This window comes from Calonectris borealis, chromosome 2, assembly GCF_964195595.1.
Source record: "Calonectris borealis chromosome 2, bCalBor7.hap1.2, whole genome shotgun sequence".
Taxonomy (NCBI): Eukaryota; Metazoa; Chordata; class Aves; order Procellariiformes; family Procellariidae; genus Calonectris; species Calonectris borealis.
In genome coordinates, this window is record NC_134313.1 from 68,574,223 (window position 1) to 68,598,677 (window position 24,455).

Genomic DNA, 24,455 nt, shown 5'->3' on the forward strand with positions numbered 1-24,455 from the left:
ATTTTGAAGGAACATTATTTTAGCATCATAGTATTACAATAATGTTTTGATAAGCTGATATTTTTCCCTTTGCTTTCTTCGCAGTGACTGCAGTGTCTCTTACTTCCTTATGATGAACACATGATGTTTGACACTAAAATGAAAAAAGTATGAAATAAATGACAGTGTTAAATTCATAGTTAAGAATGTACTATGAACGTTGACAAGGAAAAGGGCATAGCAGAAAATGCAGTGCTGCTGTTGAGCTATTACTCTATATAAACATAAAAAGGAAAAATGAAGCTTTGATTTGCTTCATAAACAGCTAAATGAGACACAATAGTTTCTTGTTGTTACAGATTCCTTTTAATGTTAATTTCAATAGTATGTCTTTTCAGGAAACAGTTGAAGTGTTTTTGAAACATCCTTCTGTAAAAGATGACTCAGATCTTGAGGGAAGAACATCCTTCATGTGGGCAGCTGGCAAAGGCAGTGATGATGTCATTAGGACTATGCTGACTTTAAAATTGGATATTGATATCAATATGACAGACAAATACGCTGGCACAGGTAAGATGCTTTACAGTAAAGAACCATTGGATGTTTCCAGTTAGTGTGATTTCCATCAAATAAAAAACATTGTTAGAAGCTATATTAATCTTTTTCTGGATGTGTACCTTAATCCCGAAAATACTTCTGCATTAGTTTAGTTATGTATGTGAGTCACTTCTTTGCCTTCTTGTGGGAAAGAAACAAATCTTTTCTGCACAGATTGGACCATTCGTTTGAAACATAGCAAGAAGAATGTACTGCTATGCTGCTATTTAGTTAGATCTGTAATCCTGGGAAAGGAAGAGCTGTTCTGTATTTTGAAGAATAAAATGAAATATAATTGCAAAAAAAGCCCTCCCTGAAAATGCCTGCTAAAAAAATTTATTTGTAAGTAAATAAACACTTTGAAACAATATAGAACAAACTAACCAGTGAAGTGGCTAAGTTACCATCATGAAAATCAAAAGTACCATAGCTATTTGTAAAGATAGTGTAATAAAGATTAGAGCTATTGCACTTCTGTTGCCCAAACAAGAGGTTAAACTTGATATCCCCCAAGTTTATCATCCCATTATCTGCCTGAAGCAAAAGATAGGTATGCAACACAGTGTTTCAGAATTCAAGCATGCAAGTCATGAAATTGAAAATTTCCTAAAGCAACTATGAAGTTATCTCCTTTAATGAAAAATTATAAGAATTTGTGGCAGAAATATTGTACCTATCTAGTACTTTCATCAAAAATAGAATAACAGTTCTGACAGAGAGACAGTGTTGGAAATACAGGTAAAAGTAGTGGAGCTGGATAGTGTGCTGATGACATCTGAATAAAAAAAGAGGAGAATGTGGATATATTGGCCATAAATTGTAGAGGTTTGGTAGCAGGGGGCTGCAGGGGTAAGCTGTGTGGGAGGAGGTCATGAACTACCCAGTGCCAGTCACAGCCAGGTCACAAATTTAGAAGTTAAGTGCAAAAATGTATACCTGTACATAATAAGTAGTAAAATGATAGCCAAGCTGATAGTCAGAGCAGACACCCATGAATAGTGTATATTGCAATGTTTGTTTATATTTGTTTTAAAGTATACTCAAGCATCATCTTTTCACTGCACACATACACAAACTAGCCTAAGCTATATGCTCAGATTAAGGGAACTTGCAGGGTAGATCTATCCCAACCAAGAAACAAAGATAGGAGTTTAAGAGCTTTTCTCTTTTCAGATCACACTTCGAATAACATACAAATGGTAAATAAACGCAATGTCAGGGTTAAGTGGTTCAGGATTTGAAAGACGGCATGTATGAATGTAACTTTCATATAAAAAATTGAAAGTTTTTATTTGCTTTAGTGGTATAGTGGGTCTTTAGACAAAAAGCCAAATACAGTTACCATAAAATTCTGTTTAAATATCTAAATTCATTCTTTCCTTACAAATTAAAACACCAAAAAATCAGTCTTTCCAAGTTATGATAGTTTGTAATTTTTGAGTTTGAGAAATAGTGCAACAAATAAAATCTCAGTCTGCATGTTTGATGACTTTACAAACTACATACTCTACAATTTTAGTCTGGTTTCATCTTTTATCAATCTCACCTACATTTGCTTCTTCCTGACAGTTCCCTTTTAAATACCTTACACTATTTGTTTCAGACCTTAAGGTGCAGTAATGTTGTAGTCACTGTGCAAACCTCCTTACAAAGGGTTTTCTTCTCTGTAGAGAGTAATCACGTACTGTGTTTCTGAAATTACTCAGGTGTGGATTTCATGCTTGAATAATTCAGGTGGTTGAGTTTATTATCTTTCAGTCTTAAACCTTTCATAGCAGTGATGTGTAATCACCTTTTAATCTTGATTTTGTTGTAGGGCTTTTAATCCAAGGAAATGAATGGATTTTCCAGTTACTTGAAACTGCCGTTGTGTAGAACACATAAATAGTCTTAAAGTGGGGAACTATGCTGTTCGTCGCTTGCTGTCGAGCAATCTGAACTTTACCATTGTGCAGGCATGTGCAGTAGCATAGGCTTTATTATAGTGAGCTGTAAACTTAAAAGGAATCCCACCAGTAAATCACTCTCTGATTTCAGACCTGGGTTTTTTTCCAAAGGTTCTTAATCATTCCCAAGTTTTGGTGAGGGAAAAGTAGCGTTGTATTCTGACGGGAAACTATGCCCTAATAGAAAATAGCGCACATGCCGCCGTGCCCGGGATACAGTTGCTGGGGAGAGTTCAAGGTTGTGTTTTTCTGACTTTTGTGTGCTGACTCAGTTAAGCTCCGTTATAATGTTGCGTTAACGCAGCCTTTTGCATTTACTTAAAAAGAGCAAGCTCTCCATTCAGCTTTGCTAGAACATCCAGACTCTCCGTATTGTGTAGGAGAATGACACCAAGGGAAAGGAATTTCCCTCTTCTCAGAGATCAGCGCTGCAGGAGCGTTACAGGGGCAGCTTTATAGCTCTGCCGTCACTGCGTACAATGGAGAGGGCTCTGTCTGTCGGCTGAACAAAGGGCCTATTGTGACCAGCTGGCTGAAGTATCTCTTCAGTCACCGTGACTCCATCACAGAAAATTTGGCTTACAAGAAAATATTGAGCACAAAGTGCGAAACAAGATGCCTGCGTCAGAATGAGTGATAGGGGGGAAGAACCGGCCAAGCTGACACAGCAGCTCTTTTTCTATTGTATTGTTACACACACCCCATGTGTCATCTCATGGAGTGTTTTACTGCCTTTGGTTTCATAAGAAATGCAGTACAAAAACCAGAACCTAGAGTTTACTGTGAGGTCAGGCCATGAAAACCAGGCCCATCCAAATGTATGAAGCGGCAGGGATCTCATTCTTGTCAGATTTCTACTGATAGCCACCCACTCGCATAGCTACTGCGGATCTTACTGCTTACAGATATTTTTCACGAGTGCGATGAGTGCCCCTATGCTTTTTAGCTGCAACAGTTAAACATCAGTGTCATCTTAAAGGCATGATTTCAATTACTAAGGCAGCACTTCTCATACTGTCTCTGGCTGTGACCCCAGTTCTTGCAGGAAGTGCCTCATTTGTCTGTATCGCAATTCCAGTTATATCACTAATTTTGAGAATACGTGTTTTAAGGCAACAGACTTCAGCTGCATTTGGTTAAAGGACAGTATGAACAACCTGTGCATTTTAGTAGTGCCTGTGTAACAGGTTATGCTGGGTTACTGTTTCATAAGCTGTGTGAAGCTGGTACCAGTGGTAAACAGTAGCAGGCAATAGTTTTGATATTCTGGCTATGGTTCAAGAAGCAATTCTTTCTAACGTTGGCCTTCGTGGTGTGCCTTTCTGTATAATGCCTCTGCTGGATCCTGACCCTGCCTGTTTTAACATTAAACAAGTAGAGACATCTAGGTACTGTTTACAGCCCCACATTTTGCTTGCTTGAGCAGACTGAATTCTCACCAAGGATGAATATTTGTGAAATTTCACAGGGAAATAGGAATTCATTTTACTAAATGCACATTTATGAATTGCACTGTTTTGTATTTTCATTCTAAATTATTTTGATTTTGTCATCTGTGAAATGTTCTACATGTAAGGCAGTATGAGAATGTAGATTATCTGATTCGATTGCTGACTATAGGAAATAATCCAAGGCATTTTGAAATCAAAGTGTAAGCGAAATCACCAATATATGTGTCCTCCATTGGTTTGAAATCTCATTGCTGTGTGTAGTTCTCCTTTCTGGTTGGACTGGCATTTCAACATTTTCCTCCGTGCTGACAGTGCCAGCAGGATGCTGTGTTAGGCGATAGCAACTTCAGTTATAGCACACCACGTCTTTACCTCTGAGGTCTAAAGTAGCTATGTTATTTGTTGGTTTGGACTCAGTGAAGTCTGCATACATTCAAATATGAGAGGGCAAAGAAAACTGTGGAAGAGTAGGAATCTGCAGAATCAACTTGCATAGTTTTCGTACAGCTGAACTTCGTAAATTGTAGGGATCGGACAAAATGCAGTATCTTTCCATCATCTTTTTCTTTTTCCTGGAGAAAACAGGGAGCTGCAGATACTGTGCGAGATGTGATTGCCTTGCTACATAATTTTGTGTAAAATTTTCTTCAAGTAATTCTGAAAAAAACAAAAGAAAAAAGGGGAGCAGGAACAGCTGGGTAGTTATGGAGTTCGTTTTAATTGAGACAGCTTTGCTTTTTTGAAAGAAATAAAAAAGGTATTTTCAGGAAAACATTAAAGAAATAATGAAAGCTTTCTTTCACTGGCAGTGGGCAGTTTCATCTCCATTGGGGTGATGTAAGAAATGCCACAAAACAGAGGCAGAAGTAGATCATGTTATGTTCTCTTTATCAGAAGCTGCTAACCTTCCACAAATCCTCAGTATAAGCCAATCTTGGTGCTGTTAAGGTTAAAATTCCTGTTTGTACAAGTTAGAAACATGTTTCAGGGCTAACAGTTTTTCTGCTTATTGCTTGTATGGTAAGAAAATGTGGTTAGTGATCACTTGTTACGATTCTTCAGTTTCTTGTGGTTGAAAAGCACCTTTTCCACCAAAATGGTTGAAATTAATTTTTGACTGTTCTAATTGTGAACCTCCAAACCTCATGGTATTGTGATTTCTTTTTCCTACTATTTTATTCTTTTAGCATTACACGCTGCTGCCCTTTCTGGCCATGTCAGCACAGTGAAATTGCTGTTGGAACACAACGCACAGGTAGATGCTTTGGATGTCATGAAACATACCCCGCTTTTCCGAGCCTGTGAGATGGGACACAAAGAAGTGATACAAACACTCATTAAAGGTCAGCTGTTACAAATTTACAAACCTGTTCAGAGTTCTGGTGCTGGTTTCTGCAGGACTGGGAAATAAACAGGATAGCTGAGCAAGAGGTGGGCTAGAAAATTACTTGCCTAAAGCAGGTTTTGTCTGGAAGTACCCTTTGTGGAACAGCGCTAGTAAATGTAAAAGATTATCAGTGTTGTGCAAAACGACTAGAAGAGTTAAATATAACACTTTCAAAATTGGGGTAGTTCTTTTCACAGCTCTTTTCTGCTGAAGCCTTTTCAAGTACGTTCTAGTCTCTCAAACTGCCTCTTCCCCAGCAAGTCATTGTTTTTCTTTCTTTTTTTTGCTCCAGTAAATAAGACCAAGTTAAGCTTTCTTCTGTTTTGTGAGAAAGCATTTTTAGGCTTCTTTGAAGACTTCTTGGCTATTCAAATGAATCTTTATTTTTTAACGAAGGTAGCTATCAAAAATCCTAAATCATTAATATTTTCCTCTGGTTGGTTTTTATAACCAGTATTTTATTTGTAGGCAGAAATAAGATTAACAACATACACAGTTTTAGATAATTGTAAAAACTCTGCTGAAGTGGAAGAAGTTTGGTGAAAGAACAGTGGTATCTTAGATGCAAAATTCTGTCATTTTAGCTTCACAGAAAAGTTTTAAGTAGCTGGAAGCAGTCTCCCTCCTACTTGAGATATTATCCCATTTATGGACAGTTGAAGTATGAAGGCTAACAAGTTGCAAGTTTTCCGTCAACCAACCTTTCTTACTGAGAAGCGCGCTTCCCTCTCTGATGTGCTGAGCATATTTTGACCTCCTGTTAAGCTCTTCCTTCCACCCTCTATGCCATTTAGCTTTTGTAGATGCAAGAAGCTTGGTCATCAGAATCTGAGTTATGTTTAATTAAATATTTTATGATATAGACAGTCATTGCCGCTGGTTGGTTCAAGTTTTCATATTTGTGGAGTTTTATTTTTGTATGGAGTTTTTACATCTTACAAGAGTACATAGAGAAATTAATTATCTGCATAAAAGAGTCTTAGCATGCTTGAATTAAAAAAATCAAGCTTTTTTCAAAAGTAATTCTTATACTGTGAATATTATATCTTGTCTGCTTTAGAGATTTTAAAAGATATTTCATCTGAAGTCTAATTTTCAAAAGTGATTTTGTTGTTAAGAAATAAAAGTTTCACTGCAAATTAATAGGCTTGAAACAAATAAAAGCTAGGTTTTTCAAGGGCATTTGACAAATCTAGAGTTTCTAAAGCATCTGAGAGGATACTCAGAAGCTTGTAAAAAAAAGTTAGATGCCTGACCCTCACTGAAACTATTTCATTCCCAATTAATTTTGATTAAGTTTTGGGATGAGTAACAAATTTGAAATTACTTTCAGAAATATTTCTCTGAATTGTCAGTTTACCAGGTAAGTTCTAGTTGAACATAAACCTATTCTTTTTTTTTCTTTTCATTCAAAAGTATTTTCTCTTTATGTTCAAAAATGTATTTGTTGTGACAGGAGGAGCAAGAGTAGATTTGGTTGACCAAGATGGCCATTCACCCCTTCACTGGGCAGCCCTGGGAGGAAATGCTGACGTGTGCCAAATCTTGATAGAAAATAAAATCAACCCTAATGTGCAGGATTATGCAGGTAGAACACCTCTGCAGTGTGCTGCTTATGGAGGTTACATTAACTGCATGGTAGTGTTACTGGAAAACAACGCAGATCCAAATATTCAGGACAAAGAGGTATGTTGTTCTTCACTGGGCTATTTAATTAACTTCAGAATAACCATAAATCAAAATATTTTCCTTTTCTTCAAGGTCATTCTTTTTCTGGGCATAGAAGCATCTTTGCTGCTGTTTATCATGAAAGGAAATGCATCCTGACATAACTTTCCCTACAGCTTCACTTCTAAAATCTTGAATGAAAAGTAATATTTTAATACGCAGCATGAATTGAAGATTCATATTTTTCCATATCACTTTTGAGTTTTCCTTGTCAAAGTGTGGTCTTATGAGGAGTCATATTAATAATCTGATTTCTTAACTGCTATCATTCCTTATTAAGAGCTGACATGGGAATGTGATTTTATAGTCTGTAAAGTGTTTCTTCAGCATAGAGACAGAGCAAGTAAGATACTGCAAGTGAGATTGCACAAGAACTGCTTCAATTACTTATCCACATAAGTATCCACAGACGTATCACTCTTCCAGGTAAAAAAAAAGAACACTGATTAGTTTATATGTTCTTTTGTGCCATTATTCAAGCAGTAAGTGAAATTAGGAGCCAGAATAATTGTGCAACATATAACAGATTTCTTTGTTATATGACATAATTTCTCAGAATTCGGTAGAACTTCATCAGTCAAAAGAATTTCACCCAATTTATTAAACTTTTCTGTAGCTATTCATTGTAGGCATGGGTAATTCCAGGTAATGGAAAAGTGTTTTTTATTATGGGTTCTACAGAGCATGCTGGGGAGATTTTCCAACCTGCTACTAGCTCTGTATGGCATCAGCTTGAGTACCGTTGAACATATCAGCTTCACGTGTTTCACACAGAGACGCTGCAGCACGCTCGTCAGCCCGTGGGGTTCAGGGGGCAGCTTGCTAGCACTGAGCTCAGAATGTCTTCATGTTTTCTGTGGTACCCAGCCTTCCAGATATTTCCAGCATTTGGAGTTCAGAAAAGCAAGAGGCAGACAGGAGGCATGGCCTGGAAGTGAAGTGAAATATCTACGTGTTGTTGATATTAACAGAGCTTGAGGTATTCATGTTGTGGTTCTGTGATCCCAGTCCCAAGAGTGGTCATATATGAGCTGGCTGTATAGAGTGCATCTTGAGAGTTGGACTCCTGCTTCATGTGCGAGAAACTAGACTTCTGAAATCAAGCTCGTTTTGAAAGCACAGCTGGAGTCTTTCTTTGCTTGGGCTGATAAGCTTTCCTCAAACTTCATCTGATTTTGAATTCTGTGGTAATTCTTTCAGTCTTGTCACAGTGTTTTGGAGCAGCCTAGAAAACAGTCTGAACTACAAAGGTTGATGAGAGCTGCCTCAGACCTGGGCAGCATAGCTGCAAAGAAAGCAACTCTAGAGTTAGTCTCCTAATGCTGTTTTTCAGCTGCTTTAGGTGAAAAAGCACTAGTGTTGTAATCTTGTTTTTAAAAAAAAAAAAGTTACTTCATTTTTAAGTGCTGTATTCTTTTATTTTAACAAGGAAGTTTATTTAGAAGAATTAGTTTGTCCTTCATGTTCAGAAAAGCATTGAATTACAGTATGAGTTACGACTTTTATTGTGGCATGATAGAGTTTGGGGATAATACTTATTTTTGTTTCTGTTCTATTGTTTACAGGGAAGAACTGCTTTGCACTGGCTCTGTAACAATGGCTACCTTGATGCTATAAAGTTGCTGCTTGGTTTTGATGCTTTCCCTAATCATATGGAGAACAGCGAGGAGAGGTATTGCTTGTCTGAATGCATTATTCTGTAATTTAGCAAAAGTGCTACCGACTGATTTAAATGTTAAGTGTTCAGATATTGCCAGAGAATCATGATCTTGTATCTAAAAGGAGTGCTGTAATCTTGGGCTTCAGTGTAAGCAGCTTTTCTAATGTGAAAAATCTCTTCTTTAAGTAAGAAGAGTAACTAAAGTTAACTTAACTTCAAGTAACTTCAACTGTTTATACTTTTGAACCTTGAACTTACAGAGATTTCTGCGAGTATTTACTCATTCCAGACTTGTTTGAAATATTAAAGATCTTTTTCATTTATATGAAGTTGACAGTGGATATGTATGGACAAAGGATGAAAAGGATTTCTGCTGCTGTTGGAGCAGGCTGGAATTTTTCTTTTCTGTTTGGTAGGAATACAGTGACACGGAAGAAAACGGGAGAAATGTAATATTATGTTTTAAAATAGGGATTACAAATTACCTGGTGGTTAACTGTATTCTAAAGGCTTAGTTTAAAAAAAAAATCCTCCTATAATCATAAAAAGACAGTACATTTGCATCTCTTTTCTTTGTCTTTCATTGACATATAAATAATAGTTTTTTAAAAGTGATCTGGGTTGTGGAGTTCGAATTAGTCCCTGACCGTGAAGATAATTACTATTAGCAGAAATTTATAATGCCTTTTTTAGAGTAGATGACCTCCTCATAATTATAAATAAAATTATGATCAGTATGCCATATAAATTTGAATATTTCAACATTTTAATTAACTTAAGGACTTCAAAACCCCATATTTTAGTGCTAAATTTGAGACTTCCATACTTATCCCTGTTTTTAATTGCTTTCTTCCCTCATCATTTCTCTTTTGTTCTCTACTCTAAACCGCTCAGATCTCTCTTCCTTTTCCGTTCTTATTTTTTTATTGAGAAACACAAATGAAAGTATAAGTAGTTCCTAATTAAGTAGTGCCAATGCTCTCTTTGGTAATTTTTGATAGAAAATTAAATAAACAGTTGTAATTAAATTACTCTTAATAAGGAAGATTAAAAGCCACTATTTTGCCAGAAAGGAGGCTGCTATTTTACTTGCTTCATAGAAATGTACTAATGATGCTCAGATGTCAGGAAAAGACTTTAGCTGTGGTTTTCCTATAGTCATTCAGTTAGTATCTATTTTTGTTTCCCTTCTGGCATTAATATATGTTCTTATGTATAAACCTAGATTACTCAAAATATAACTAGCAGTATTCCAGATGTCAGCCCTTAAGCACTAGTCCATGTACAGAACAAAACAGATCCCAAATATTTCTAGATGAATCAGTCTTTAAATATAATTCTCCTAAAAAAAAGTATGTTGTATATAAAAATTGCTCAATTGCCTCTTAATAAACATCTACAAAACCTTGGTTTATTGTAAAGGGATCGGAAGTTTGGAAAGTGGAAAAATCAAGTCGAGTGTTGTAAGAGAGAGTAAAAATAACCTCGTGGATATCGTTCATCCATAATTGGATGGAATTGTTTTTTAATCAGTAAGAATTTCACCAAATAGTAATTTTTTTTCCAATATACCTATAGAAAGAAGCTTCCCTTCTTCACTTTCTTAGAGTGCAATATGAGATACCAGTTCAAAATTCAAACATAGTGGTTAAAACTAAATAGATTTGTGAAAAGATGGAGCTGAGATTTCATCTAGGATTTTAAGCTGCCCAGCTGCTTGCAGATGTGTGATCAAGTGCTAGTCTGGAGGGTGGTAGGTTTGTTGTTCTTTGCAAAATTATTTCATAATCCAACTTGACAGCCTGGGTGCATCCCATGATGCCAGGCTAGCTGCTGCTTGACCAACTTCATGCTAAATTATGTATAACAGCTGATGGCTGATGTCTTCTTTGCGTGTTTTCCTGTGAAGCCAGCTTGATTTAAAAGCTATCTGCTTTAGACATAACCAGTAGAAAAGAAAATTTATAACAAGCTTTGAACTGACACAACAGAGTAATGGCTGGTTGTGAGGAGTGTATGTGAGTAGCCTTGAATGGGTAGTGTCTGGTTGCACAAATCCCTATTAGATTTGGTTTGGGTGATTTTTTACTGTCAAACGTAGCTCTAATGGAGTTAGAGAATCCACATTTAAGAATATGGGTCTTCATGACTGGGATCTGTAATATAATACATTGTCTTGGCATATACATGCTAGTAGTATAAAGTTTACTTTAATATCTTTTGTACCTGCTAATTAAAATATTCAAAACTAGGTATACTTTAAAAATGTGTTTTTCTGAAATGAGGTCCCTTCTGAAGTTCCCATTCCTGGGTTATCAAAAATCTGTATCTCTTTAAATGCTATCAGCAACACACCTTGACATACAAATTTTCATGTTATGTCATTGTCTTTATTCCTGCAGACACTTCAGTTCAGATACTGTTAATTCTTCCATCAAATCATTGCTGCATGGCAAGTCCAATTGTGCTTTCTGTCTGTTTTTCGTTGCTTACCAGCATTGCGTCCTAGCAAGTTACTATCAAGAAGAGCCCTAATTTTCGCAATCACATGCATTGACACTTGCTATTTGATAGTCTTGTATTATATGGTCTTGATTATGGTTTGTGACTGATAATTTTCAGTCACTAAATGTCTTTGCCTAATGTTTCAATGTTGGTGAGGGAGGTATGTAAATTTTGCTCCTGTGTTGACAATGGGAAATTTGGGCATTATTTTTAAAAGGGCTTAGGCATCTTTGACACCATTAAAAAGCAAAGCCATTTAATATTTTTAGTACCGGTGTCCATTTGAAAACAGACATTTGAAAACAGTCTTCCTCGTGCTTTAAAAAAAAAATTATCTCTTGATGCAGGTGTAATCCTGCTGCTTGGTCAGTCATACTGTCCTCAGTCATTGGTATAGAAGTGTCCTGGTTTTGGCTGCCAGATTTAAGCCAGATTTGACAGTAAATTTCTAGAACTTAAATTCATATGGAAATAACACAAAAAATGTTTTAACTTGCTTTTTATTTAGATTGTATTTCTTTATGAGAACCTCAATAACACCTTTTTAAGATTGCTTGCCTAAAGCAGTGAATTCTGTGGGTAGGGCTTTGGAGGATTTTGATCCAACACTTCATATAGTCTGCCCCTCCCTCCCCTTATATTAGGAGACTAAAATAAGCCTTATACATAATCATGGTGTGTAGAATGAGTAAGACAGGAAAATAGTATTAAAAAATTAGTAAAACAGCCTACTGAAAACAGTATTTAATTTGTCTTCATACTAGAAGTTGCCTTATTATGAAATGAGGATGAAGTAAATGCACATTATGGTTAGAATTCTAGTTCAATGGTAATTGTTGTGGGTTTGTTTTGTTTTGGTTTGGTTTGGTTTTAGGTATACTCCACTGGATTATGCCTTGCTTGGTGAACACCATGAAGTGATTCAGTTCATGTTAGAACATGGGGCTTTGTCTATAGCTGCCATACAGGACATTGCTGCTTTCAAAATTCAAGCTGTCTACAAAGGATACAAAGTTAGAAAGGCTTTTCAAGAGAGGAAGAATCTTTTAATGAAACATGAACAGCTGAGAAAAGATGCTGCTGCCAAGTAAGTCTGAGACTTGAAATCTACTCCAGCAAATAAACATTTGTCATGAGTTTGTATATATCAGTGTATGATTTTATCTGTTACTCATGATCATTTATTGTTCCTCTTAGTAAAATTCATGAAACTGTAGGAAGTATATAATGGATTTTTTTCCGTACACCTATAGATGGAAATTGTTTTCCAAATAATCCCGAATTAAATAACAAGCTTTATATAATATACAAGAACAAGGCAAAATACTAAAAGGTGAGAAACTAGCATGTTAGCATCCATGAATCTTTACCTGATACTCTGTATGATGATAAAAAGCCTTGGAAAGCATTTGTCACTCTAAGGTAATGGAAATAATTATTAACCTATCAAGTCTTTGATATCAGTTTTGAAAAGAAATTAGTAAATAGATGAAGAATAAAAACAGAAAAAGCCTTGTTTAATAAGGCTTAACTTAGTGTTTCACAGGGGAGGTTGTGCTTTTCTAGCAAACTGAACTCCTGGATTTTATTTGCAACTTCTGTCTTGGCAGTATCATTCTCTGCACTTACATTTTCTGCTCTTGAATTAGAGAGTTACCATAAAATCATTATATTAGATTATAGATAACTAACATACGCAATTCAAATAGTTGTTTGTAAGATGTGTAGGTCAGAACCTGCGTTTCTACCCTATTTCAATGAGGTAATGGTAGCAAAGCAGTGCAATTCTAAAATCAGAAGGTACATAAATGATCATCAAAATACTTTGTTTGCTTGAGCTTTATCCTTAAGATTCATCATATGAAGAAGAACAAATTAGCACCTCGTTTCTCTTGAAGAAATCTGATTCTGGAATGAAAAAACATAACAGTCTGAGAAGATTTCTGCATGATTTTGTAGTATTATTTCTGTAAAGAGAGGTCATATGAATAAACACATAACATGATTATTGCACCTAGAGGTATTTTTGTTGCATCCATGTATCATAGACAAAGTCAGCTGCACTCTGCTCTATTTCAAATTCGGTAGTTTGATGTTCTGTATAACTGGCCAGTCTGACCTTCGTTGGGTTTGGATGCTACTACTATACTGGTTAATAATTGTTAATGCCCAGTAAGAACCAAAGCTAGAAATATCAGATAACTAATCTCTTGCTGACATCTTTAGATCCTAAAGTTGTAACTTGCAGCCCTCCTACTATTTGCCTTTTCTGCTGAAGTCAGTAGAAGTCAAACCCATGCATGGAGAAGCTGCCTTTGAAAATATCACAATATCTTACGTATTTCTTTTTAATTTGGAGAACTCTGCTTCTTGCTGTGTGGTCACAACTGACTTTACCAAATGAGGTAATTTTATTCTTTGTGATGACAGTCATTTTTAGAAGAATCTGTGATACCCCATCTAGAAGATCAAATGAAAAAGGATTGCCTCATGGAAATTTGGGGGTGTTTTTATAATTGTTTTCCTTTGTGAGTTTCTGATGTACTTTCTGAAACTTACTAAGCTGTTGCTGATTTGTTTGAAAACAATAGAAACAAAGTCTGTGTACCAAATACCATAAAAACAGAATTAAAATACAATTGGAGTGTACAAGCAAATCAAGTTGTCACATAACAAATTTTATTTAATTGCAGTTTTATGATCTGTAATAAACTGGAGCGGACATTATGTTGTCATCATTCTGCGTACCCATCTGTGCATTCCACAGCTAAAATTGGCCAGAGTGTTGCCACATACAAAAAACTAATGTCCGTACTGATGTTTAAAAATCTGTTCTCCAAATAAAAGTAGACATTATGTGGGAATCCAGAATGATGGTAAACTCCTGGGTTGAAACCCCCCCACGCAACTCTTTCAGTGTATGTGTTTAGAACTTGCTTTGTAATATGTTATTTTAGAGAGTCTCACTAATAGAAATCATTCCTAAGTCTGCTTTTTTAAATTTTTTCTTTCTTAACAAAAAGTCAACCAACATCTCATACCTGTATTATTTTCTGGTAAAGTTACATTCATTGTATTCAATGCCTGTGAAATATTTCTATACAAACATATTTTCCCATGTTGAACAAACCTATATCAAAGAAATGGTAATTTATAAAATTATAAAATTAAAATTGATGCAGGCCAAAACAACATGCACACTATTATATCATTGAGCAAAGAGACATATCAGGATACCAGTTTGGGTAAGCAGGGAAGCCATGACGGAGCTCAAATGCAAAAAGGCAGTATATAGGAGGTGGAAGCAGGGACGGGCTGCAAAGGAAGAGTGTAAAAACATTGCTTGGGCATGGAGGGATGGTGTCAGAAAAGCCAAAACTCAAATGGAGTTGAGGCTTTCAAGGGATGTCACAGGTAACAAGGTGGGATTCTGCCTCTACATTAATAGTAAAAGGCTGAGCAAGGAAAATGTGGGCCTGTTGCTGAATGGTGCAAGTGATTTAGTGACAATGGACACAGGTGTGGCAGAAGTACTCAATGCCTTCTTTTCCTCAGTCTTCACCGAGAAGGTCTCCCAGGCCTCTGTGCTTAGAGAAGTGGTTCAAGGAGGAAGAGAGCTGCCAGCTGTGAAGGAGGATTAAGTCAGGGATCGCTTGAGAGAACTCAGCCCAGACAAGTCCATGGGACCAGATGGGCTACATCCAAGGGTGCTGAGGGAACTAGCTGATGTCCTTAAAAGGCCACTTTCCAACGTCTTTGAAAGGTCACAGTGGCCAGGGAAGGTCCCAAATGATATTGGGGGAAAGCAAATGTTGCACCCAACTTCAAAAAGGGCTGAAAGAACAGTCTGGGGAACTGCAGACTGGTTGGCCTCACTTTCATCCCTGGGAAACTTATAATAGACATAAGTTGAAACAAGAGAGATTTTGACTGGAAATAAAGAGAATTTTTTCACTGTTGGGACAATTGAGCAGTGGAACGGGTTGCCCAAAGAGCTTGTACGGTCTCTATCCTTAAAGTTTTTCAAGACCCAACTGGATAAAACCCTGAGCAACCCAGTCTGACCTCACAGTTGACCCTTTTTTGAGCAGAACATTGGCCTTGATGACTTCCTGAGATCCCTTCCAATATGTGTTACCTTATGATCCTATGATCTTTTGGAAGAGCGCAATGTTGATGGGATGTATGGGCACTAAACATTTTAACAGCCATAAATGTGTCAATATAATAGGTGCTCTTCTTCAGTGGGAGTAAAAATAACTGGTTATTAATAGGTGGGATGGAGAACCTGGCAGGAGGGAAGCAGTGTTTTAGGAGAGTAGCACAGAGGCAGTCTGGGAAGGAGGCATTTAAAGAACAGTCAGACCACATACAGGTGAAATGATGGACTTTAAAAACTTTTTTAAAGAGAGGCTTTTGTTTTACTTTTTACAAAATCAAGTCTTTAGGGAAATAATATTTAAGAGTTTAAAGCATATTCAGAGAAAACTGATGTCCAATATATTGGGTTTTGAAAGGGCTGCAGAACTCATTCATCACTTGTTCACATTCCTTTTGAATTTCTCAGAATAAGTTCCTGAATCCATACTTCTGTTTTTACTAAGTCTTCTGGCTTTTATTCTGACCAGTTGGAGGAGACTGATTGAGAATGTGGATATGAAAGGGAAATGGATGAAAGTAAGAGTAAGTAACTCATGATATTTAGGAAGAGAAGAACAGCAAGAAAATAAAACAGTTCAATTAAACAGCCTTCAATAGATTTAGAAAAATGTTCTAGCAGCAAGAGAGAACAAGTAGATTATGAGTTTCTTCAAAAAACTGGTAGTAAGGCCTGCATGCTGAGAAAAGATAGGAAGTGTAGCAAGAGAGAAAATAATGAGCTCTTCAGCAACCTGAAAAGGGAGAGCGCATAGTGGAAATTTGGTGCAATTAGTAAAATTGAGGGTAATAATAACGTACAATGATAAAATTAAACAAGCTGCAGTGCAAAATAAGAACAACTAGCACGGGATGTGAGGTATCACAATAAATCGTTGTAAACATACGCATTGTAAAAGGAAGAGCAAAGAAAGAGTTCATCCACAAGTGATGCTAAGAAGGCTGAAGTGTTCTGTCTTTTTTTGCTTCAGTCTTCCTTAAATGTCAAATGATGTTCATTAGCAAATGGAATTCACACTAGTAACGAAGGGCAGCAATGCAGGCTAAAATGCTGAAGCAACAGATTAGAGACTAATCGGATGAGTGAGATGCTTTCAGATCAGCTTAGCCTGATAAAATTCATCCTGAGGTGTTTAGAAAACTGGGTGATATAATCTTAAAATGCTTACCCTTAAAAACTTTAGGAGGACCGGTGGGACTGGAGAATTCACAAAATGAGCAAAGTGTCTGCTTTCTCAAAGGAGAAGAAGAGGACTCTGTAGATGTATAAACCTTGATCCCAAGAACCACAGAATTTTTGAGGTTGGAAAGGACTTCTTGAGATCATCTAGTCCATCCCTGCCCCTGCTCAAACAGGGTCAGCTAGAGCAGCTTGCCCAGAACCACGGCCAGTCAAGTTTTGAGTATCTATGCAAATAGAGACTCCACAACCTCTCTGGGCAACCTGTTCCAGTGTTTGACAACCCTCACAGTAAAAAAAGTGTTTTCTTGTGTTCAGATAGAATTTCATGAGTTTTAATTTATGCTTATTGCCTGCTGTCCTGTCAGTGGATGCTGCTGAGAACAGTCTGGCTCCATTTTCTTCATTCTCTCCCATCAGGTATTTATATTTATAGACGAGATTCCCCCCTGAGCCTTCTCTTGTCCAGGCTGAATAGTCCTAGCTCTCTCAGCCTCTTCTGATATGAAAGATGCCCTAGTCCCTTAAGCTTCTTCATGGCCTTTCACTGGACTCATTACAGTAAATCCATACCTTTCTTATCCTGGAATGAATAATCAAACTTCTATGTATCTGGAACATAACAAAGCAAGAAGTAATGGCTGGTCTGAATTTGCTAAGAACAAATTATATCAAACCAACTCAATTTTCTTTTGTGACAGAATAACAAGTTTTATGGCCATGGAGGAACAAGTCATTCAGACTTGCCTGAAGTTTTCATACTTTCTCGTGTGCCATTCTCATTACCAAAGTAGGCAACGTAGCTTGAATTAAACTGCTATTAGATTGGTGAAGACTGCTTTGAAGAACATATGCAAAGAGTAGTTTAATGGTTCAACTTTAAACTGGAAGGGTATATTGATGAGAATTCTGCATAAATCCATCCTGAATCTGATACTATGCAGTATTTTCATTTAAGAAGTAAAATCTTAAATTTCCAAATGGCACGAAGGTGCGTAAGACTTGTAAGCACATTGAAGACTAAAGCAGAAATCAGAATGGTGTTAATACATATGAGAAATGGTTGAGGTGGTTAGGTAAGGACAAATGGACAGCTCCACACATCTGGCAAGACCAATCAACACAGGAATACTGGATGGAAATTAACTGTCTTTTTAGCATTTTTGTTAAGGACTGTCTGTTAAAAGGTTGAGTAGATCATAAGCTGAACATGATGTGATTCAACAGTGTCATGCTTTCAAAAACAAACAGCATGCTAGATTGTATAGCAGGAGACAGCTCTTTATACAACACGAAATACAACTCCTCTTGGTTCAGATAAAGCTTTGGCAGCAGTAGGATCATACCTGGAGATATATTTTCAGTTACGATTTTTTAAGTAACTTTTTTTTTGCAAGGATAACTTTAAAAATGCTCTCCAGGCACATGGACATGTTCTAAATTTAAAACGTCCTCCACAGAGTAGATACAAAAAGTAAAGTGTTCTTAACAGAACAGAAAAGGTTGGTTTCATTTTAGCAGGATCAAAAATTCAAAGCATCTCTGTGTCTTCACAAATGCTTAAGGCTGAAACTGTTCCTTTCCATCTGCTAAAGGCTCAGTTTCCATTCTCTCACTTTTGTAATGAAATACAAATTTATGACCATTCAGGACAAAATTCTGATGCAATTAAAGTGGAAAATTTTGCATGCCAGCTCTGTTATCACAGAGTAGTTTTCTAACTTTGGAGCCAAAATTTGGATCCTGCTGAGTCGCCAGAACCTCCTGAGAATGACTGAGAGCCCTTAAGTTAGGAACTTGTCTACTTGCTTTACTTGTTCATGAAACCTAGTCTCTCAACTCAGACAACAGTAAAACTTGGAAATTTTCATTTTGAAAGTATCCTTCATTGTAAAGCAAACTGTATTTCTAACTAAATAAAGCAAGCCACAAGGGGAGGTTCATAAGTATTCTTCAGGAGTCTGTTAATCAATTAAGCTTTACTGTGACAGTTAGGATGATGGTCTATGAATAGGGAGCTTTGAAATCCCTTCCATTTATTATTTCATCAGCTTCAGCTGAAAAATTAGCACACAAACAAGACCTTTTAAAAAAAAATCCCCTTTTACTTCTTCTCAACTTCTAGTCCTGTGTCATTTCACTAACTTTGCAATTGGTATGTTGCTGAAGTTAATGTTTGGAGTTAATCTGCTCATCCAAAGAGTGCGGACTACTTGGGCTTGATTGTGTATCGCACAACCTCTCTCACACTCTCTTTTCTAATACCCTGAATGGAGGATACTGGTAATAGGCTGCTTGATTCTGTGAAGAAAATAAAATGACTATTCTGTGAATAGTAAGATCTGATTTATCAGCTCAACCAGCAGAGTAATGGCAGTGAGATCCATACTGTACACGAGACAGACATCCCCATATAGTCTGTTTGTGGAATGCCAATACTATTTGAAACTAGCCACTTTTTTCCATGCCAGAGGGAATACTGAACCTCAGGCGGCCAAGAGTGTATTTTTTAGATCAATTAGCAGCTTTTCAGGTACAAAGTTCAATCAGCTTCTTCTGCAGAGCGCACTTGATAAGATAGTACTGACAGATAAAGTTAAGGCTTCTCCCTGGCAGCTCACACTGAAATGACATATACTGGCATTGATACGACTCACAGGAACTGGGGATGGCACGCTGCATAACTAACCTGTCATATGCTGTGCTGTGAGCTAATGTGTCAACAGTCTGCAAACTACGTTGTAGCATTGGAAGCAAGTTAAAATATCAGGCAGCTACATGATACGACATTTACCACCTGTCCATTCCAAGAGGAAGAGCGTCACTTCATCTTACAACCAGTGCTTAATTTATAAAAACACATTCAATGGTAGGTAGGTATGTAATGTTTGCTATGTGCTATTGGGTTTATTCTGCTTTGTAGGAAAAAGAATTTAAAAGCTAAAGTGCAAGGACATCCTGCTGTATTTCAAAATAGGCTGCAAAACTATTCAACAGATGCGCCTTTCCTAACCTTGTCCAAAATTCTCTTGTATATCTACACTATTTAAGAGATGTGTGACTTCTTTCATTTTTGAAAACCAAATGTCATAATTGTAATGGCATACTATGTGCACACAAGTTTTTAATTCACATCTCATATTTTCAGTATTCATCATTTGTATAATGTATAATCTGTTTATGGAAAATAAATTAATTATCTACCAATGATAAATATATAGCAGCAAGTTAGTACCAGTACCTAGTTTGAAGTTGGTGTATAATTGTCTGTATTAATTATGGCACAGGTAAGTATGAAAAATAGTTTTCAAAGTGGTGACGTCTTTTATTAAAGTTTTCTGATTTTTAAATACAGTGCATTGCATTACTACTTATATTAAAGCATTGTTCATTAGTGATTAAAAACATAGTTATTAGTATCGTATTTCTTGTCTCCTGACACGTCTTCAAAATCCTTCTTTTAATTTTTGTATATTTATAAAAAAACTAAGTTTCATTGTTTTCGATAAGGGAGCGTTTTAAAATCAGTTTAAACTCCCGCAAACTGAATGGGCAGCTGGCTTATAAGGATTTAACCTTCATTAGGCTGTAGCTGCAAGCCAGTTGTTATTTTGGATCAAGCGAAGACACTTCAATGCAATAGCTGTCCCTTTCTGACGAAAAAGATGTTATAGTCAAGGTTTTATTGTGGCAGCGTCTGGTTTCTAGACAGGAACATGTTCACGTTAGATACACGCTCCCAAGATTTTGTCTTTGGAATTCTTATGGTATTGACTATAATTACAGGAAACGTGAAGAGGAAAGTAAGAGAAAAGAAGCCAGGCTGCAGAAAGGGATGCAGAATATGGAACAAAATAGGTTTCGAGTACAACAGAATCCTGCAAATCGAGAGAAGACTACCAGCATCTCGCAGTTACCTAGTAAACCAATTGATGTACAGAATAAGAGACCTCTCTCCCTCAATGCTTCGCAAATTCAACCAGGGAGAAACAGTAGAGGTTCACCTAAAGCTTGTCACAACAAAGGGACACCAAAGGAGAGTTGCCTGTCAGCAGAGCCTCAGAGTGAAGGTCATAAAATCAGGCAAGGTTTGTAATCTTTTTTAATTGTCCTGATTATCTTTTTTTGTCCATATCTGGGAGTGTTTTATGTGTAGGACCTGTTTTATCTTTCTATCATTTCTTGTTCTTTCATTATTTAAGCAATTCATATAGGACAGAGTTAGATACAGATTCTTTACAGAAATTTCTTTACTGAAAGAGTGGTCAGGCCTTGGAACAGGCTGCCCAGGGAAGTGGTGGAGTCACCATCCCTGGAAGTATTTAAAAGACGTGTAGATGAGGCCCTTAGGGACATGGTTTAGTGGACATGGTGTGTTGGGTTGACGGTTGGACACGATGATCTTAGAGGTCTTTTCCAACCTGTATGATTCTATGATTCTATGATTCTTTTGCTGTTTGTGTTCTGTCATCTTAAGTAGTCAAAAATACCAGTATCTACAATGTCTGTAAAAATACCTAAAATATGTGAGAACAGGTTGTTGGGAGGGGTTCTATTAGTTGCACTGTTTGGAGAAAATGAGATTAAAGATACTTGGCATATCTGTGGGATTCTTGAAAAATGTTAATGGAGAAATTGTAACTCTTGTTTTTAAACAAGATTAAAATGAGGGTAAAATTGTTCTGAGTGACACTCTAGCATACTAAGGGAGCTGTTCAGGCAGCTTCGTTCTCCATGACAGGGTTCTCCTATGATTTGTCTTTGAAGTCCTCTTGTTGAGAACACTCTAGGATATTTTTTGAGAGGTGAGACTGTTTTTAGAAATTATACTATGAAACAGCATGAAAAAGCTCTTTCTGCTACTTTTCTTGCCCTGCTCCACTGCTTTATTCTATATGTAAATGCATCATCAGTTTATCATCATTTCTTCACCACTCCTATATTAGTTTTTGCAAGATATACATTTTAATAACATTTCAATCAGTTCTGACTTCATCCAGTTATAGGAGCCCATGGCTCAAATCTTTCAAAACTGGTCATGTTAAAGCATCTTTGTTATCATTAGAAGCAAAAATTGAATAAGTAGTTTATTTAAGGTAAGTTGCAAGAACTCCTTCTCAGATTTAAAATTATTGCTAATTCCTCTGGAAATTCTGCTAATGAGAATATGATAATAATCCAAAGAAAAAGAACGTCCAAGAGCTATTCCTACTGAATCATTTTACCTAGATTTCTTTAGCTTTTACATGGAAGTGTGTTGCTAAACAGAATACTTGACTATATTTTCATAATAAAAGCAGACATATATATCTTAGCCTAAGTTATACTATGATAACTAAGTAATGATAAACACAGGTGTTAAAAATCCTAGCAAGCTTTATCTGCATATGTATTAACTTCATATTAATTAAAATATTCAGACAGCAAAGTAAAGTCCGTAAGAATAATCAGAAACAGTGGTTGCCAAATGAAAAATGGGTAGTTGTAATGAACACAATGAGGAGAAAGTGGTAAGTATGGAAGAAAGGAAGAGGAGAAAGAAAGATGTGGGGAGGATTAGGACAGTGAGAGGGAGAGAAGAGAAGGACAAAGAAATTATAAAGGAGGAGTGAACAGCCATTTCTTTTACTGACTCCTCTATGCATTCTTTGACAAATCTTCCATTGGTTATGCCAATGGAAACTGCATTGCATCAGTCAGACTCCCACTGTTTCTTGGAACAAATGTAATGGTTTTGCACTGAGAGAATGACCTAAGGAAGTAGGCAGTAGGTGGTCCATGGGAAACACGGACTATAGGTCAAACTGACTGCAGAGATCAGGACTGAATTTGCCAAATTTTCTGCAGAGGATTCTAATATTGATACTTGTGTTTGAAAAACCACATTGGTGTTCAGTTGTCTACACTACCTTTCAGAGTAACCTAGGGAATTCAAACCAGCAGCAAATGCTAGCAGCATGTAGCTTGGACTTTTGATTTGAAGGCTTCCCTGAAGTTGGAGATTTCCTGAAGTAGCTGTGCCAGAATAATTTTTCCATGTTGATGGTTTTAAAATCGTAAGGGGTATTGCCTGGAGATTTTTTGCTTTTCAATATATCTTTAAAAGCATAATATAATTTCTGCAAAAGATAGAATTTTAAATAGAAAATTCTTCACTATTGTTTATCATGTTTCTTCACCATGAGTGTTGAGCATGAAAAGAACAAAACTCTTTACTCAAGGTTCTTCTGAAAATGCATGATAATTGTCTACATCTACAGCGAGACCAGTTTACCTTCAGAGATCATAAAGCAAGCCCCCTCTTGCCCAATCTAAAAAGCCTGTGTTTGAAATAAAATGCTGTGCCATTTTTACATAAGCATTCTCTTTTTGTTATTGGAATGATGCCAAGAAAGTTGGCACAGTAAGGATCAAATCATTAAGTCCTTTAATCAGTTCTCATTAGGTGTTTTAATCAATCCTCTTGTGACCAAAACTTTAACGGACTTCATTGGATGTTTTATTGGAATTAAATATAAATTTAGATGCTGTGGGCTGGTACTTAGAAAGATTTTCAGCAACTGCAAAGAGATTTTTTGCATTTGCTAACAATATATGAAAACTGTGATTTAGTTGGTGGGTCTATTCTCATCTCTTCTCCACTCAGAAATCCTCTTTCCTGTGTATATTCTCTGATTTGCCTTAATTATAGTAGCAACAGATAAGTTCTTTTTTGTGCTCTGTACTAGTTATTGCTTGGTCTTCCTATCTCAGAAAGTTTATTTCAACCTCCAAAGATGATCTAGAATACTTAAATGATGTTTTTTTCCATTCCTCAGTTACCCAGTTGTTCAGATTCTGAAGTTCTGCACATACTACTTTAACGACTTAAAGGTGTTAGAGTAAATGTGTTCTACATGCCATACGTACAAACCAGGTAGCAGGTTTTGGTGAGTTCAGAGTGACAAGGCCATTTTTAAAAGGCTGTGTTCTTTTTCCTTACAACTGTAAAAATTAACTTGATGGGAGATCAAAGTAGTGTTGTGACAGTGCTGGAAATTTCAGATGTTTGAATTGACTGTCAACCCTATACCGTTTTTATTGATGGCACTGGCGATTTTGTACTTGGCTTCATTAAGAGTGGGATTATGCCCACAGAAATCTTGGCTTCAAAAGGCACATTTTTAAAATAGTCTATCCCCCAGGTGTAATGAGAGAGAGAGAGAGGGAATTTCCTTCTTCATTCTGGGAGATTAAAATAATAGATTAAAATAGATTTTAAAATTAATTCATTAAATTAATAATATATTAAAATAGATTAAAATAATAGACTTGTTTTCACTGTCCCAGAACATACAGGGCTAATTACCCTTCAATCATGTATGAGTAAGAGTAACCTCCCAGCCCATACTGACTTGTCACCATGATAAATCTTTTCTGTTGGAGACATCATTGATGATAATCCTGAATTTCTTCTGTATAATCTGTTAATCTGCCATATTCTGTTATCCAGTCAAGGGAGTATCTGGTACAAGTGTTACAGTGAGAATAAATGTACCATGGTTTTACCAGGTTTTGGAAAATCCAGAAGATTTTCTGTGATTCCATTATATCAAAGATCTCTTTCTTTTATTTTTCCCTCTTACTTACCCTTTAACACCGTGTCTGTTACATTTCATCCTGTCTGGTCTATTTTCTTATTGCCCTATTAGTTCCCTAACAAAATAGAAGATGGAGATTTTCAGTTTTGCACTCCAGTCTGGCTTCCGAGTCATCCTCACGAGAGTGTTTAGCAGCAGTTATCACACAGGATTTATTTTCCCACCCTAGGCTGGGAAAAGAAATCTTGCAGCAAGGGAAAAATGGGAAGGACTTCATAGTTTCG

General features: G+C 36.5%; 1 protein-coding gene across 5 annotated transcripts in view; it reads left to right on the top strand.

Annotated features, from left to right (window-relative positions):
* INVS (inversin) overlaps nucleotides 1–24,455 on the top strand; it is a 103,738-nt gene that overhangs the window by 63,625 nt on the left and 15,658 nt on the right. For all 5 annotated transcript variants that reach the window (XM_075142240.1, XM_075142245.1, XM_075142242.1 and 2 more), the window contains 6 exons: nucleotides 378–549; nucleotides 5,161–5,316; nucleotides 6,817–7,046; nucleotides 8,654–8,760; nucleotides 12,128–12,340; nucleotides 20,378–20,679. In XM_075142240.1, the coding sequence (XP_074998341.1) occupies nucleotides 378–549; nucleotides 5,161–5,316; nucleotides 6,817–7,046; nucleotides 8,654–8,760; nucleotides 12,128–12,340; nucleotides 20,378–20,679 (1,180 nt within the window). The remainder of the gene's footprint in view (nucleotides 1–377; nucleotides 550–5,160; nucleotides 5,317–6,816; nucleotides 7,047–8,653; nucleotides 8,761–12,127; nucleotides 12,341–20,377; nucleotides 20,680–24,455) is intronic.